Here is a 17,179-nt window from a genome sequence, read left to right on the forward strand (position 1 = left end):
TCCCAGGTCAAACAGCAAGAAGAGACAGAGACACATGTAGAATTCCTGTCCAGTTTTCCCCAAGACTCAAACAGGCAGGCAATGATAGGAGTGCCATCCATTTATAAGAGTAACAGTTAACACGGTTGAGCATTGGCTCAGGTATCATTCATATCAAGGCATCCAACCCTTGAAAGACTCTGGGGATTGTGACTAGTATTGCCTCCATTTTATAGACGAAGACACTGAGGCAGGTGGAGGTTCGGTAACTCTCCCTACATCACAAAGCAGGACAGTGCTGATCTGGGACAGAGATCCAGGTGTCCACCTCCAGAGTCACCATTCTACTGCCTTCACCTTCCCAGAATGTTCTCATGGGAACCTCAGGGGAAGGGGAGAGAGGTGTACATTCTTCCTGAGAGCTGTGGTGAGGGGATCAAATGGATTCTGCTTTGAATTCTTCAGATCTATGGCACACCTGCTTCCAGCTCCCTAAGACCTGCTCTTATGACCTTTAGGGAGAATGCGTGTGATGAGACGGGAAGAAAGAAATGTGTTAAAAGGAATAAAAGAAGCTTGAGGAAATCCACTGGATTGATTTTTCTGCAGAAAATGCACCTATTTTCCTTATGGTTTTTCCTACCTTCCCTCCCCCTAACCATCTGACTCCTTCAACCCAATCCAAACGAAAGGCTAGTGCCTTTCGTTTTCAGGTGCAAGTTAATCTTTGACCACAAGGTGGCAGTGTGCAATGTAAAAAATGCCTTGTGAAGCTATTTTCTCTCGGCTACAAACACTTCCCTGGGGTAAGTTGGTTCTTAACCCATGATATATAAGACTACAATTCTATAGGTTGTTTAGAAGCTGTTTTTATTTGTATTAATAAAGTTAAAATTTCAGGCAGAACCATTCTGTGTTCAAGGTGAGGTTTAAAGGGATTCTAAAATTTTCAAGTTTAAGATAAAAGACAATCATACCTCAAATTCAGGTTACATTCATCTGGTCAAAATGCTGCTGCAGTTTTCTTGATCAGCACCAGAAGATGCTAATACCTGCAAACTACTGCGTCACAGAAGGAAAGACGGGAACCCCCGGGGAATGGAATCTACCATCAAGTGGATGCCGGGGCTTACCTGCAGAGAGCTGTTGGTCCAAGGGCTCTCAAATCGCAGTGAGTAGGTCTCTTGATCCAAGAGCAGCGCCATCCAGCCATAAGGGTTGGACAGTGTGTCATGCACGTAACTGACAGTGGTTGTCTTATTTCTGCTGTCCGTTATGGTTAAATCATAAGAAACTTTTGGGGCATTGGCTCTAGAGTGATTTAAAAAGAAAAAAAGCAGGTGTAAGTTTTTTGTCCATCCTGGATCTAAGGCACTCCTCTCCCATCAGCTATAATTTATCTATTTTCTCCATGTACGTCTCTCGCCCCAGTGTCTATAGAGGTTTTAGCGGTCATGGTGTGTGTCAAAAAGCCCAGTGGGAAGGTGTCACTGGGCCATTTGTGCATCACACTGACCTGAAACACTCAGATCTTAGGCCACTAATCAATGCCATCTTAATGAGTTCATATAGGCCAGGACTATATATTATTATTTTAAAGAAATGTCCAAGGTCAGAATATTGCCATAGCCCGGGTTTATCAGCAGCAGAATGCGTATTACACAGTCACTAGTTATCCCTCTGGGGAGCAGTGGCTGAAGCCCAGAACCTCAGAGCCTACCTCCAACGGCCCAGCAGGAACAGCCTCAGTAAGCTTCCCCAGAACGCAGAGGGCCCTGGGTCCTCTCCTGTGGGCTTACACGATGCCCAGGGCTCACTCAGTGCCAGTGGGTTTGCGTTCTTGCTTGTTAACAAGGAATGCGACATACTGAAGCTAGAGACATTTTGTCTTTTCTGGTGTCCTGCCCCTTGGCACTGGGCCCTGCACATTATGGGCACTCAAACCATGTTTGTTACACAAACGAAGCCTGCATGGAGGAGCTCTTCCCAAAAGCGATGCCAACTTCCCAATGTATAGAAAGGGTTTCTAGAAGAACAGCATTTTACCAAGTGAGGAAACTGAGACAGAGTATGGTAAAAGTAGTATGTGAACATCACAGGTAGAGCTAGAAAGTTTTAAATTTCTACAAAGTATTCTATGCAGCCCATTCCAGAAAGTGATTTTTAAGACTTCACTAGAAGATAAATAGATTTTGCCACCTGCTTAGACCCTAAAAGAAAAAGTGGACAGAAAAGAAATAAAGCAAAAGCTAAAAAAAAAAATCAACACCCATTACGATCTTCCTTCCCCCTCTGGTTTAGTTTTGATGAGAATCTTTAACTGTGGCATGTTGCTACAGGCAGATAATTAAATTCTCAAAGTAAAGGGAAATGAGACAAAGGAGGATGTTGGGTTTTCAAAGTGAGGGGTGATGTGAGCACATCGAAAGCCAATTTACAATCTAGTGGCATATTATAGAGAGGAGACTGGTTTTAGTGTTAAATGCTTGGGCACCATTGTCAAATGGGTGTAAACTGGAAGTCTATAACTGCATGTGCACTAGGTGTATGAATTTGGGGGACTCACTGACCCTCTTTAAGCTTTAATTTCCTTTTTTTTTTTAATGGAGACAACAACAGTATGTATCTCCTATAGCAACTGTGAAACTTAAAGTGATAATCTACGTGAAGTATTCACTAAGTATTCACTAAGCCCAATAAGTCTACCTATAGCTCATTTAAGAAAGAACCTCAGATGTGCCTGGTTTGCCACGCTGTCTACTTATTTTACTGTCGAGAGTTTATCCAGGATATTTGGTCATTTAAAAACACACTCAAAACCTTTCATGGTGCAGAGCTTTAGCCCTGGCAATGTAGCACGTGATACATATTTCTTGTAAGATTAAATGTGTTTGTTTCATCCATTAATAAGTAAAATGAAAGGGATAAAGAATGCTCAGGGCATTTGGAATAAAAGAACTACTCTTTCCCAGATGTCCCTACGTAGCATTCACCAAACCTTTAGAAATCTTGGGGTAGGGGGGCTTCTTCCTCTCTTTGGGCCTGGGATATGGAGGGCTTTTTTTGCATGTATATCAAGATTTAAATCGGAACTTAAGTAAATCCTGGACTCACATTCTTAGAATCAGAGTGGATATGAAGGTCATCTGTTCTAACATCCAATCTACTGTGGAAATTCCCTCCATATTTTATCTTGTTCCTTCTTCCAGCTTTGGGGAGTTCACATCCTCAAATTCCTCCTCCATTTATGACAGCTATTTGTAAATTTTAATTTTAGACAAGCTTGAGAAAGCTTAATTTTCTCCCTTGTATTTTCTAGCCCTTTCTCCTCAATCGCTATGGCTTTCTCTTACCCTGACTGAAACCATGAGTCCCAGGGTCCCAGGAGATCAGCCAGCACAATTTGGCCCAACTAATATATTTACTAAGTGAAGATAGGTTACTGGGAAATAAATGTAAAACAAATGTGATAAGAAGAGATAAGCTGAAATACCAAAGAGGCAAATGAGTTAGCCGCAGCAAGTACCGAGGTCAATACATCAGGTGGGATTCCCCACAGTCCAGAAAATGATTCCAAAAATTTCAGGTTCTGAAAGAGCAGCCCTTCAGCTTTCACAGAGACATATGGGCTCTGGAAAATGAATCACAAGACTGAATTCCAAGAAAGACTCACTGATAAATCAGAATTTCCATTTAGTAATTCGCAGTGAGAAATAAAACTGCCTTTCACATAGTGCGTATTCAACAAATGTTTGTTGAATGAATAAATGAGTGTTGAACGGACTAGAACACCCTAACTGGCTATTTAGTGATGTTTGGTCCCAGGGAAGTCTACCCAGAAAACCACATGAGTGTCAGGAGATTTCTTGTAAACTTACTCATCGAAGGAGATAAGCATTTGATCGTAAGTTATCAGATCCTGATACAGTCAACCCCATTATCAGTAAGATATTCACCCAAAGGACTTATACACTTAAGTTTAGTGGTCAGAAAACCTCTCCTGGACATATACAAGCAATCTGCACTAACAGTGGGCCCTGGTTTAGGAAAATGCTAAGATTTCCTTATGAACTTAGATTTCTTCTATCCTAGTTGAGTGCTCTCAATTAAACCACTTTTACATTAGGGTTTTGGTTTTTTTTTTTAACTATAGGCCAAAAGAATTCTATTTGTTGAAATGCATCCATCTGTTCACAACTAATCACTCCAACCTGTATTTTGTCACTTACTTTGCCTGACCATCCTATATTTTATCACTCTTTTCTTAAGAGATAATGCATATTTCCAGAAATTCTTCTTCATTCCAGCAATGTAGCCCCAAGAATTCTCCCTGGTCACTTGGACTAGTCTTAAATTATTTCTCAGATTTCTATCAGCATCACATTTATAAGTCAGTTTTAAGATCTAATTTCTCCTGATTCTGTTTCTATAGATTGTAATTTCACTTACTGAAGGAGCCATTTTTCAGGCCATACTCCCCAGTTTCAGAAGGTCCCTATAAACATGACTCTGTTTTCAAATATTGTAAAACCACTAAATGCTAACATTAATTCAGTTCTATTAATCTTCGGGACTTTTCCACCTTCTTTTTTTTTTTTTTTTTTTTTTGCGGTATGTGGGCCTCTCACTGCTGTGGCCTCTCCCGTTGTGGAGCACAGGCTCCGGACGCGCAGGCTCAGCGGCCATGGCTCATGGGCCCAGCCTTTCCGCGGCTTGTGGGATCTTCCCGGACTGGGGCACGAACCCGCATCCCCTGCATTGGCAGGCGGACTCTCAACCACTGCGCCACCAGGGAAGCCCTGCACCTTCTTTTTGATGCCCTTCTTCCAACAGTATCCAGTAATCTGATGCTAACTTGGTCAACCAGAGACCCAACCATAGTGCACTGTGATCCTAAACCATCCTTTCCTCTACCTTTTCCTCATTCACTGCCCGACCCTACCAAGCCGCCCCATCCATCCTGACCAAGGCTCATGTGGGATCCAATTTCACAGGCACTCGAGGGCAGCATGAGCTTTCTTTAGGGAAATACAGGTAGAGGAGGAGGTTATCAAATATTCCTTTATCACAGTCGGTAGTGAAAAGGATCGTAGTGTGCGTTCTGAAAAGCAAATCAAAATGTGAAAGACCCATCTCCCAGTAGGCAAGATGCCTTTTGTTGACCATCACCCCAAGGGTCAAAAATTCTAGGTCAAATCAGCTCCCATCCTTCTAGGCCAAATGCCAGCAGTGACAGTGGTGAGCTCTTCTGAAAAGCACCCAAAGAACATCAAGAGTAGAAGAATACCGTGAAGAGAATTTACCAACCATAATTACTACAATTTTCGCTTGCCCTAAATAGCCACCAATCTCCCCTCTTTACTGTTAATGAAGCAAAGGAGCACACAAGTATTTCTAATTTGGAGAAGCCAAGGGAGTCTGCATGGGCCATTAGCAGCAGAAAGCTCATTACCAGGGGAAGAAGTCTCTCCCTGAACTTCTCATGGTTTTATGTGCAAGAAATCAGGAGGCAACCAGTCCATTTGAAATGTTAACCCTTACCTCCGAGTCAGCAACGGCTCCTGTATACAATCAAAAAGACAAGAGGACTTCAAGGCTTTCCTTTTCTATGAGGTAGCTTAATTTTTTTTTTAATCACCAAGCCTGTTTTTAATTAAGGGACATTTTCCTTTAGAAATACAGCAGTATCACTTGATAAAACTTCCCAACCTAAGTACCAATTTACAATACTAGTTGCATCAACAGTTACATAATTTAGTGCCCAGATACTGTGCAGAACTGTTGAGTGTATACTGCCCACAGAGGATTTGTTAGGCAATCAACAATACCAGTGAGAACAAACATTAACTCCCTGGTTTGTGTTTACCATTAGCTTACTTTTCCTGAGGGTCCACATCTCTGTGTATTAAGACAAACACTGCACTGAGCTCTAAATGCTCTAAATTCGGAGCAATTGTGAAATAAACCCTTTGTAATTACACATCTCCTAAGCCAGACACATCATAAAAACGAGCCCCGAATGGTACTGCCAGCATTGCCTGGGTATTCATGCTTGCCGCTGTCACTCTCATCTTTTACTGCACAAAGAGGACAAAATCAAAATGTTGAGCACAGCCGACAAATTTTTGTGGCACGACTCTTCTTGAGCATCCTTTAAAAATACACTGGGCTCATAAGAAGTCTTTGTCAGAAGCTCACCACTGTCCTTCGATTTGGAGAGTCTTATTTTTGCATAAGTAGCCCATCCTATACAGGTTGCTAACTGTGTATTCCACTTGCCCCTATGGCTACTGGTGTAAATAAACCGCACCTCCCCATCGGTGAGCAATAATAATAAACAGAATTTTTTTTAATGAAAAAAAAAGTCCTGTCCAAGAACCACTATTCTCTCTGCTGATCTGCCATCACCCAGTGATAACTGACATGTACCAGTAAGGGGTTTCCTGTATATACTACCCTTATTGATTGAGAAACAAATATTTCTCCTTCTGAGTAAGAAACCTAAGAGAAAAGAAACCCTAACCCTCAGTCTTTCTTCCAAACTTTTAACAATTCTTAAATTCATGTAAAAAAATAGAAATGATAGGCAGAGAGGCAAGCCGTATGAATCCTTGCATTTCTGGCAGGTACACCCCACATCACTCCTCCATGACTTTGCAGATATATATTTCTGTTTATCTTTTTTCAGAGTTAGCTAAAGCAATAATAATTGATTGTAGAAAAGTCCCCAAATCAACCTAGCACCTCCCCAAAGGTAGTGTCTAAAGTTTTTGCGACACACTTGGGATAATAATTCTTGCTTACTATACCTTAATCCTTGAAGAGAAGCAATAGATGTCTATTGTCCATCTGTCTATCCTTCACATACTATTGCATCTCTTTCTTGATCTGTGGAATACAGCTGGAATGGCTATCTCAGAACATGAAAACACCACCCTTGGAGCTACACAACTCCAAGGCAGACAACTACTTGTCAGGAATATTGAAAAACAATTGTATGCATCTAGCAGGGAGTTAGACTATAAAGCCTACCTTCTCTTTTATATATATGCACACCTGGTGCTGGTGGGGCTGACAGACTCCCCCTCATGAGCTCACCATCAGCCCCTCTTCCCAACTCCGTATTCAGTGATATCAGGACAGATCGTGTGAGAGTATTTTCAACACGGAATTAAGCAAATGCTACAAATCAGCATCTTTATTCTAGAAAGCTAGTTGTAAAACAGGTACCAGCACACCCCTGGACCCCTTTATTATTCATGAAATTTAATAACCGTGGAGTATTGTTGATGATATTCCTCAGTTTGGGCTCCATTTTGATGTTTAGATCCTTTTCTATTTTAATGCTGTAACCTCTGCTGCCGAGAGCGGATAAAACTTCTTGGAATTTTCCTGTCTCACATGTGGTTTTTTTGAGAACTGAAAAGATACCATTAGTGATGCTATGCCTATTTATCCCTAGGAAGGAGCGTTAGGTGATTATTAAAGGAAAAGCTTGGCCACAATTTCCATTTCAACTCTTCTTTACTTTTGCATTCATAGAGGCAGGGGGTGCCTTGTACTCTGAACACTGACACATTAAGAGCAGTTCCATAGGTAGACCCTGAGCGCAAGCACTACAGGGAAGGATATTCAGCAGGATCTAAGAATCAAGGTGATCAACAGCAACATTAGCCTTTTCTTTTCTAGGAGAAATAGGAAGAGAGAAACAGAAGCTTTGGGGCACAATGAATCATAAACTGTGTCCTGAAAGACTCCAGATTCCACGACTTTCTGGGATATTTCGTTGGATAAGTGCAATGTCACGTGGCTATTGGAAAGTGTTCCCTATTTTTCAAGAATTGGATTAAGTTTCATTTGAGCAAACTTAATTCCCTTGCCAGGCATTTGCTTCTCAGAAACGTAATCATCTATAACATTTTATTCTATTAGTAGTAAGTTTATATGTTGTTTTGTCAATCATAAATGTAGAGACTTTTTTTTTTAACTTCTTTATTGGAGTATAGTTGCTTTACAGTGTTGTGTTAGTTCCTGCTGTATAGCAAAGTGAATCAGCTATATGTATACATATATCCCCATATCCCCTCCCTCTTGCGTCTCCCTCTCACCCTCCCTATCCCACCCCTCTGGGTGGTTACAAAGCACCAAGCTGATCTCCCTGTGCTATGCAGCTGCTTCCCACTAGCTATCTATTTTATGTTTGGTAGTGTATATATGTCAATGCTACTCTCTCACTTCGTCTCAGCTTACCCTTCCCCCTTCCCGTGTCCTCAAGTCCATTATCTACGTCTGCGTCTTTATTCCTGTCCTGCCCCTAGGTTCATCAGACCATTCATAAATGTAGAGACTTTTGAAAGACAACATTTACTGAGCACTTACTACATGCCAGACAACGACCCTGTGAGTTAAGTACCATTTGGCTCATTTTACTGATAGGAGAACTGAAGCAGAAAGAGGTGAAGTAACTTGTCCAGGAACATACCTAGGAAGCGGCGGAGGGAGGGTGGGCTATGATTTATGCCCACAAATGATTCTTAATTACCTCTCTATTCTTCAGCCTTTGAAAAATAATTTCAAACATATGCATATATCTTGACTTTCTTTTATGTACTTCCTATTAAAACTCAGAAGGACTGGTTGGCCAACCTACAACATCTTGTAAACTCTTTTAATTTCCCCCACATTCAATTCAGTACATAATTGGAAGACAGATCAAGGCTTGATTTACTGACATTTGAATAAATCTATGTCAACTGAAGGAGCTGTAGAGTGCTCCAAACCAAAAAACAAATAATTCCCAGATGGTAATTGTGAAAGTTCATTCTCATTCCCCCCATCACAATTCTATGCATCTATACCACCAGGAAAAGAAAAGGATTGCAAATGTACGCAAACTGCTGATTCGGTGGGTGGGGTAGGGGCAGAGTGGAGAAGAAATCAGCTGTTAAAATAAATCATCTGATCAACTGACAGCCCCGGGCAAGCAAAAGCCCAGAAGACATTATGAAAGGATATTCTTACGTATTTGATGTTGCTAGGAATTTTAGAAACAAAGACTGAGGATAGTATTTTAATCCTGGATCTTCTAAAGAAAAGTTAAGGGCTGTGGACTCCTCATAAATATGTCCCAAGAGAGAAATGGACAATAAGGACACTACAGGAAGATTTGGGGGAGTCCACAATTTCTTAAATGATATTCATTTATTCAATACTAATTTTATTGAGTCACTATATGTTCAACATGGTACTGGGCACCATAATACAAACAAACAGAAAACCCTATCCTTGCCCTATTTACCATGTATGAGGAGGGAGGGGCAATTTATAAAGCTATGTAGGAGCTATGAGTATTGGTTAGAGCAAGTATAGAGAGCCAGCACACAGCAGGGATACAAAAGCTGTACAGAAAGCTCGGGGAAGCTTACCAGAGAAAACAACCTTCATGTTGAGTTCATGGAAGCTGAGCCTTATGGGCTGAAAAGCACAAAGAAGTTGAGTATGGCTGAGGCATAAAATGCAGGGAAGGGAGGGCAGAGCATTGAGAAATGATGCTAGAAGTACAAACAGGAGCAGGTCACGAAGTGCCCACAAGACATTACAAATGGCAGGCTTTCATCGGGAGGCACTGGGAAACCTTGACAAAGCTTCTACAAAGAAATGCATGGATGGCAAGACCAGATCCGATCTACAAAGCCTCAAAAAGTTTAAGAATGGCATCGCAGCAAGGTGGCAAGCTAAGAGGCTGTTGTGGTTATACAGGTGGGAGGCAGTGTCAACCTGGACTAGAGTATCTGGGAAGGAGAGAAGTAGAAAAACTCAGGAGAGATTTTTTAGGAGATAAAATGGGCTGGACTTGGTAGCTGATTTCTGTGAGGAATAAGTAAGAAGATGAGTCAAGGATGACTCCCATCTCTGGTTTAGATATAACTGAATCAGTTGTCTGAACACCCAGAGATTCTGAACACCGAGGGAGGAATAGGTCCAAGGAATAAAGACCATATGTTCAGTTTTGACAAGTTGAGTTTGAGATGGCTGTTGAATACTCTAGTGGAAATACTGAAAGCGTAGCTGCTCAACGGAAATATAATACAAGCCATAAATGCAGGCCGCAGATAGAATCTTAAATTTTACTGTAGCCACAATGAAAAATTTAAAAGAAACAGGTGAAATTAATTTTAATAATATATTTAACCCAATATATTCAAAACTTATCATTTCAACGTAAGCAATATAAACAAATTGTTGCACTCTCTTACATTCTTTTTTTCATACAAAGTCTTAGAAATAAGGTGTATAGTTGAAACTTATGGCACATCTCCATCTGGGCGAGCCACATTTCACGTGTTCAGTAGCCACCTGTGGCGAGTGACTTCAATACTGCGCAGGGCAGGTTGGATAAATGGATCTGGAATTCAATAAAGCAATGTAGACTGGAGGAACAAAATCTAGAATCAACAGTGACTGTTAACTGAGGCTGTGGAATAATCCAGATCACTTGGAAAGAGCATGACGTGCGAGGAAAGCTTCTCACAGAACCCTAAGGAACACTAGCATTTAAGGGGCAGGGAGACGAACTTACAAAGGAGGTCTAGAAGGAGCTCACAGAAATCCACTGGTGAGATGATCCTCGTTCCAGGTAATTTATCTCTAGACATAAGAAATGTGGGATCAGTAAATCCAGGAACTATGTGAGGCACGTTGCCATTATGAGGCCTCTATGGGAAACGTGCCTGACATTTTTCTGAAATGAGGTCCTGACTTACACTGATAGGGCTAACGCTTTCCAGTCTTATCAGGAAGGATGGGGCTGGGAGAATGAGATTGGAAGCCAGGAAAGGAACGCTATGCTGAGTACCTGTGGCCCCTATAGAAAGCACGTTTTTAGAACTGGCAAGTGAGAGAGAACTCACCCAAACCAAGCGTGTCATCATTTTAGCAAAACAGAAACTAGACTCTGCCTTGTAGAGGGTGGGAATCTTTCCTTCACCTAAATATTAAACATTATTACCAACTTCAAACATTTTTAAGCCTCAGTCAACCCAACTGCAAGGTCAAGTCAGAGGAAGGTACAAAACCGGAAATGCCACAATGTAAGCACCCATCACTCTTGGAAAAGGTAGTGACGGGAGGTCGCCAGTGTCAAACAAGGAACTTATAGTGAACATGAACCAGAAGGGGCCTCCAAGGAGGAGATCACACTCCAAGCACTCGGTTGCTGGTTAGGGGGCAGAGGTGCCCCATTAAACAGCTGTGCAGCCCTCACGCCTTGCCCTCTGGGGACCTGGGCTGAGGGAGGCAGGAGGAGGCTAAGAGAGGGAGGCAGGAGGAGGCTAAGAGTTGAAAGGGAAGAGGGCAGGGTCCTTGTGCCACATCAGATCTCCATCAACATGCAACCCCAAAAGATGGGGACCGTGAGAGCTTTGTAAATCAACTCTTAGGGTGCGTGCTCCAGGGCAAATAGCACAACAAATTAATCCTTTCTCCATGAAATGCAGCAAAGTTTGTATCTACGCAGAATTCAAATTGCTCATTAGCTCTGACATGTTCCTAATGAGGTTATAATGCTCTGGGACAGAGATCAAGTCACTGAACACAAATAGCTGAGGATAGAATCCTGGAAAGCTCAAGTTAGAAAGACCTTAGGGCAGTGCTTCTAAACCTTGAGTATAAATCCCCTGTGGGTCCTGACTCAGAACGTCTGCGGTGAGTCTGAGATTCCCAAGTCTAATCCCAGGCCACACTGATGCACTCTGACTAGCAAGGCCTTCGAGATCATCTAACCCAACCACCTTACCCTAGAGATGAGGACATGAAGGCTAAGAGGCTCATAATTGGGAGTGTGCTAAGACTCCCCTGGGGCGAATTTGGGGTCATTGAGCACTTGTCTGCAGACCTGTGAATCAACCTGAAAATGTTTAAATAGAAGCCTAGGGAGTAGGGTGACCAACCATCCTGGTTTTCTCAAGACTGAAGGGGTTTCTGGGACACGAGGTTTTCTATTTTAAAACCAAGAAAATTACAAACAAACCAAGGCAAGTTTTTCACCCTAGTAGGAGTCTTTTGAATCTACTTAGAATACAGTATCAGGATTATTATCTTTTTGACCTTGTCAGTCCCTGAGTGCTGGGATCATGACCTGCTGCCTAGGTAAGCACCTAATTATCCTGTCCGAAGATTCTCCAAGAGCAGATGTTCAGAGGATTACACCTGCAGAGCCTTCTAATGCCACTAAACGCCTCTGTAAGACACAGTCTCCCAGTAGGTCTCCAAGTAAGGCATAAAAAAGGAATATCAACAACACAGAGAAATCAATATCATGCAAGCACAGAACGTTCTTTTTAACTACATAAATCTATATTAATTTTCCTCATTTGGAAAAAACGCATGTAAGAAATAAATCGCTAACTTCAATAAAGCTCAAAATGCTCATTAAAAACATCTTTGTTAAAATCACTAAAATGATGAAAATCAGGATGCATTCCTAAGGATGAAAAGAAAAAGCATGCTCTGCATAATCTAAATGGTTAGAAATGAAAATATATCCCTCCACATTGTTACTTTACTCGCTGGAATTGGGTCCATTAACATTAGATAGAATAATAAACAGTTTGGAAAGCAAAAGTGGAGCATTTTCAGATGATTCAATGCTAGCAGGGTATTATATTACTAAGGTGTCTAAAACAGAATGTCAAGATACTGATGCCATATGCGTTCAGAATGCAGACTTAGTGCAATCCTGACCATATAGGCTCACTCTCTGGAGTTTACCTGTTTAAATAAGATGCCAGCATGATCTGGCTGAAGCACTTGACTTAATATTCATGCAGTTAGGACACAAAACAAAAGGAAAGAAGTGTGGCTAAATGTATATAATGCATGTGAAATAGGTAAAAGATAGAACCCTGGACACTCAGCAATCTTTACCTGGAAATTAAAGAGGGAAGAAGCAATCCTATTATGCATTATAAACAGCCCAGGTGCTGACTTAATGGTAGTTTGGGTAGCATAACCAAGGAGTCCTTGCTCCAATATTAATAGGAAATGTATTGTACAAATCCAATAGTTCATGAAATTAACAAGGAAAATGTACTGGGGTGAAGCAACTTTGCAAGTAATAGGGAGGCATCAGCAATTGCTTTCCTGGAGCATACTGAACACTTAAAAAGAGCTCGGGGGAGTAGGTGTACATAAATGAGAATGGACATTACTGGAATTTTTAATAATCCTCTTAATTTAAATATATTTCAAATTCTCTGTTGGTTGCAAGTCTTTTCAAGAGGAAGTTATTAGCTCAAAATGCCAATAAGAGGTCAAGGGCTATGAGACCTGGTCCATTGTTATTGAAAGTTAGCTGCCATTTGAATCAGTCTAAAACTACCGTAAACTTATGATTTGACAGCTGTCAAAATTGTCCCCACGTCACTTTTGTAGAACTAAATACTTCCAAAAGATTCCGGAAAACAATTTTGCTTCTATAAATATCAACAGCATGGATGATATATGCATGTGCATTGACAAGCCAAAATGTAGAGTTAATTCAACTTACAAACCAATAGACATACGATGGAAGAGAACGTTTTCCTCACAGACACTTCCATGGACAAGCTGACTGAAGCTGGCCTTGACCAAACAAGAAGCTGGAAGGGTTTCCATAGAAGCAAGAACGTGACTTCTATTTTTCCCGGACAGAGACCCATCCAAGTCTTCCAAAATTGCTGCATGAGGAAATGGAAATGCTACCAAGTTTGGAGAGTTTGTAAACTTCAACTGGTTGGTCTTGACAGTAAATCCACCTATAAATTGGCAGAAAGACTGTGATGCAGTGACACCAAAGAATATGATCACAAATGGCAACTGAACTCACAGGGATATTTTCAGTATTCTAAATTGCATATTTATACAGTTTTACAATCCACTCAATTTATTCAAGAAAAAAAAAATCCTAGGTGTTTACTATATGCCAGGCTCTGTGCTATGTACTGGAGAGAGAGGGAAACAGGAACAGTAGCGGCATTGCCCTCATGCAGCCTGTATTCTAGGGCAAGGATTCTCAACCGGGGGTGGTTTGCCCTCCAGGGGACATTTGGCACCACCTGCAATCATTTTTGGCTGTCACAACTGGGTGGATGGCAGGGCTACGAGCATCTGGTGGGTAGAGGCAAGGATGAGGCTAAACGTTCTATAATGCACAGGACAGTTCCCACAACAAAAAGTTATCCAGGGACTTCCCTGGTGGTCCAGTGGTTAAGACTCCGTGCTTCCACTGCAGGGGGTGCGGGTTCCACCCCTGGTCCGGGAACTAAGATCCCCCATGCTGCTCTGTGCAGCCAAAAAAAGAGTTATCCAACCCCAAATGCCATAGTGCCAAGGGTGAGAAATTGTGGTCTAGTGGGAAATGATGACACATAACATTAATTGACTAATTATTAAATGCTAAAATTGCTGTGGGTTAGTGTCTCCATCTTTCTGCTCTAGTTCTTCTATGGCAAACCGAACCCCACTTTTTATGAGATTTATACTTTAATCATTTACCCTCAAAAGCAATATTCAATCAATCACGTGGGTAGATAGTAATAGTAACATTTTTCAAATACTAGCTCTAGGGCTACACTTTTTAGCAGGGTTTCCCTCATGCCACCTCCATGTGATTCACTGTGATTCTGTTGCCAGTCCAGTTGCCCAGGAAGAAACGATGGCAGTGGTCTAATACTCACCTTCCTGTCATTAAAATTTAAAAATTCAGTACACATCTCTTAGTATATATGCTACCATATTACTATATTATATACCTTATAAAATACACCAAAAAAGGAAAATTTTAAAATAAAATATTGATACAAAGAGAGGCCCTAATGCTTTCATTCTCATCCCAGTAGAGTCCATGGACTGAATTGTCACACATTCAAGATGCCACGATTCCACCTCTGGCAACTTCTGTAGTTCATCTAATACCACAAGCAGCTCTACGATTCAGTTATACTGGATTTCTTTGCAATTCCCCAATCATAACTTGCTCTTTGGAATTTTTTTTGCATATGCTGTTTCTAATACGTAGAAACTTTTCTCTGCCTATTCCTCCTTGCAAACTTCTCTTCACCTTTCTAAATCCTGCTCCAGGCACTCTATGATGAAATCTTACCTGACCCCTTACCTTGCTCCCCTCACTGACCTTGCTCAATCCTCTAGTACTGGACTTATCACACTATTACAATCGCTGGCGTAGACATTTATTTTTGTGCCTAGATGGAGAGACGCTGGAAGACAAGAACTATGTGTTTTTCATCTCTGCACTGCCCAGTTCCTTAAACCGAACCTGGACTAGACAATTTTTAAACAAATGAAGGAGATGGCTCCGCCCAGACCATCCAGTGGGAAGAGATTAGAGCTCATAAGGAGCTTTTTTTTCAGTGTCTTATGAATGATATGAAACAGTGAAGCTATTAAATGACTGAGGAATTATGATTTGAAATGATTGCCATAAGGCATTTTTTATTCCCATTATTATTTCTACAATCTTAAACTCAGATGCCACCCAAGTAAAAACAATATTTGGCTCTGCCTATGGCGGGGGGGCGGGGGGGGGGGGTGGAAAAAAGCACAGTGGAAACTTGCTGATTATTCATTTAATTAAAAAAACAAACAATTATCTAAATTGGTGATTCAAACCACAAGAGCATGTTTACTTGAATCACTTGGTTTGTCTGTTTACAATGATCAAATCAACTAGATTGCTCTCTGCTTCTTTTCACCTTGGCCCATGAGTTCTCCAAGGTATTTCTCACTGCCTCTGAGATGTGGTTAACAAGTGGACAAGAATTCCTATGGTGCATACAACAAGTCTTGGGCTGTTGCAAACATAAAGTACCTGAACTCTGGCTCTTTCAGGAAAGCTTGCATGTGTGTTAGTTTATATCCATATGTCTATCCGTCCAGTTCCATTCATTGATTTAATCAATGAACCTACTGGGCATCAGGCTACTAGTTAACTAATGAGAAAACTCTGAGCAAAAGAGATGTGATCAGATATAGAGAACAAACTGGTGGCTAGGTTGGGGCAAGATGGGAGAGGGGTTCAAGAGGGACAAACTAGTATGTATAAAATATATAAGCTACAAGGATATATCGTAGAGCCCAGGGAATATAGCCAATATTTCATAATAATTTTAAATGGAGTATAATCCATAAAAATATTGAATCACTATGTTGTACACCTGAAACTAACTGTAAATCAACTCTACTTCAATAAAAGAGAGAGAGAAAGATGTGATCCCTGCCTTTATGAAGCTCAGAGTCCAGCAGAGACATGGCACCATAGTCATAGAGTGTGATAGGCACCATATAGGGAAAGACTGGGGAGCTGCAGGAGCCACATTGGGAGCACCTGGCCTCCTCTAGAATTTCTCTTAGGAGATTTGAGCAGCAGTTTCAACTAATGCAATCTTATAACTGAAAAAACAATGAGTCACAATGGCTTTTGCCACTATTTATCACATTTATGTGAGTACTCGCCTTATTCACTATCTATCTTATCTACTCAACTTACCCTGTCCTCGGGAACAGCCTGAACAGGTCCTGATGGCCACACAGTCAGTGAGATCAAAATTCACAAAGGTTGTGTTAGACACTGTCAGTTCCCACCTTTTGGGAGTTTTGATCCCAGCTGACATACACAGGCTTCCCTGTGATTTAGAAGGGGGACAAAAGGGAAGAAAAATAAGGGGACTGGCCACATGAAATACAGTTTTAATACATGAATAAAAACAATTAAGTGAGTAAAAAGACAAACTACAGACTGGGAAAAATGTTTGCAAATCAAATATATGACAAAGGATCACAATGAAATATGCTACACACCTGTTAGATGGCTAAATGAAAACATAGTGACCGCACCAAGTGCTGATGAGGAAAAGAAATAAATGAACCTCTCATCCATTGCTGGTGGAAATGCAAAATGGTACAACCACTTTGGAAAATAGTTTGGCACTTTCTTACAAAATTAAACATACTCTTAACATTGACCTAACAACTCAACTCCTAAGTGTTTACCTTAGAGAAATGAAAACTTATGTTCATACAAAGCCCTTACACAAATGGTTAAAACAGTTTTCTTTGTAGTCAATCACCAAATCTGGAAACAACTCAAATGTCCTTCAACAAATGAGTAGGTAAACCTGTAGTAGATCCCTATAGTGGAATATTG

General features: G+C 41.0%; 1 protein-coding gene across 1 annotated transcript in view; it reads right to left on the reverse strand.

Moving 5' to 3' along the window:
- Positions 1-17,179, reverse strand: part of PKHD1 (PKHD1 ciliary IPT domain containing fibrocystin/polyductin) — a 424,641-nt gene that overhangs the window by 203,238 nt on the left and 204,224 nt on the right. Inside the window, exons 46-48 of the mRNA XM_049716350.1 lie at positions 16,523-16,658; positions 13,526-13,772; positions 1,113-1,290 (exon numbers count right to left, since the gene is read on the reverse strand). Of these exons, the coding sequence (XP_049572307.1) occupies positions 1,113-1,290; positions 13,526-13,772; positions 16,523-16,658 (561 nt within the window). The remainder of the gene's footprint in view (positions 1-1,112; positions 1,291-13,525; positions 13,773-16,522; positions 16,659-17,179) is intronic.

This window comes from Orcinus orca, chromosome 10 (assembly GCF_937001465.1).
Source record: "Orcinus orca chromosome 10, mOrcOrc1.1, whole genome shotgun sequence".
In the NCBI taxonomy this organism is placed as follows: domain Eukaryota; kingdom Metazoa; phylum Chordata; class Mammalia; order Artiodactyla; family Delphinidae; genus Orcinus; species Orcinus orca.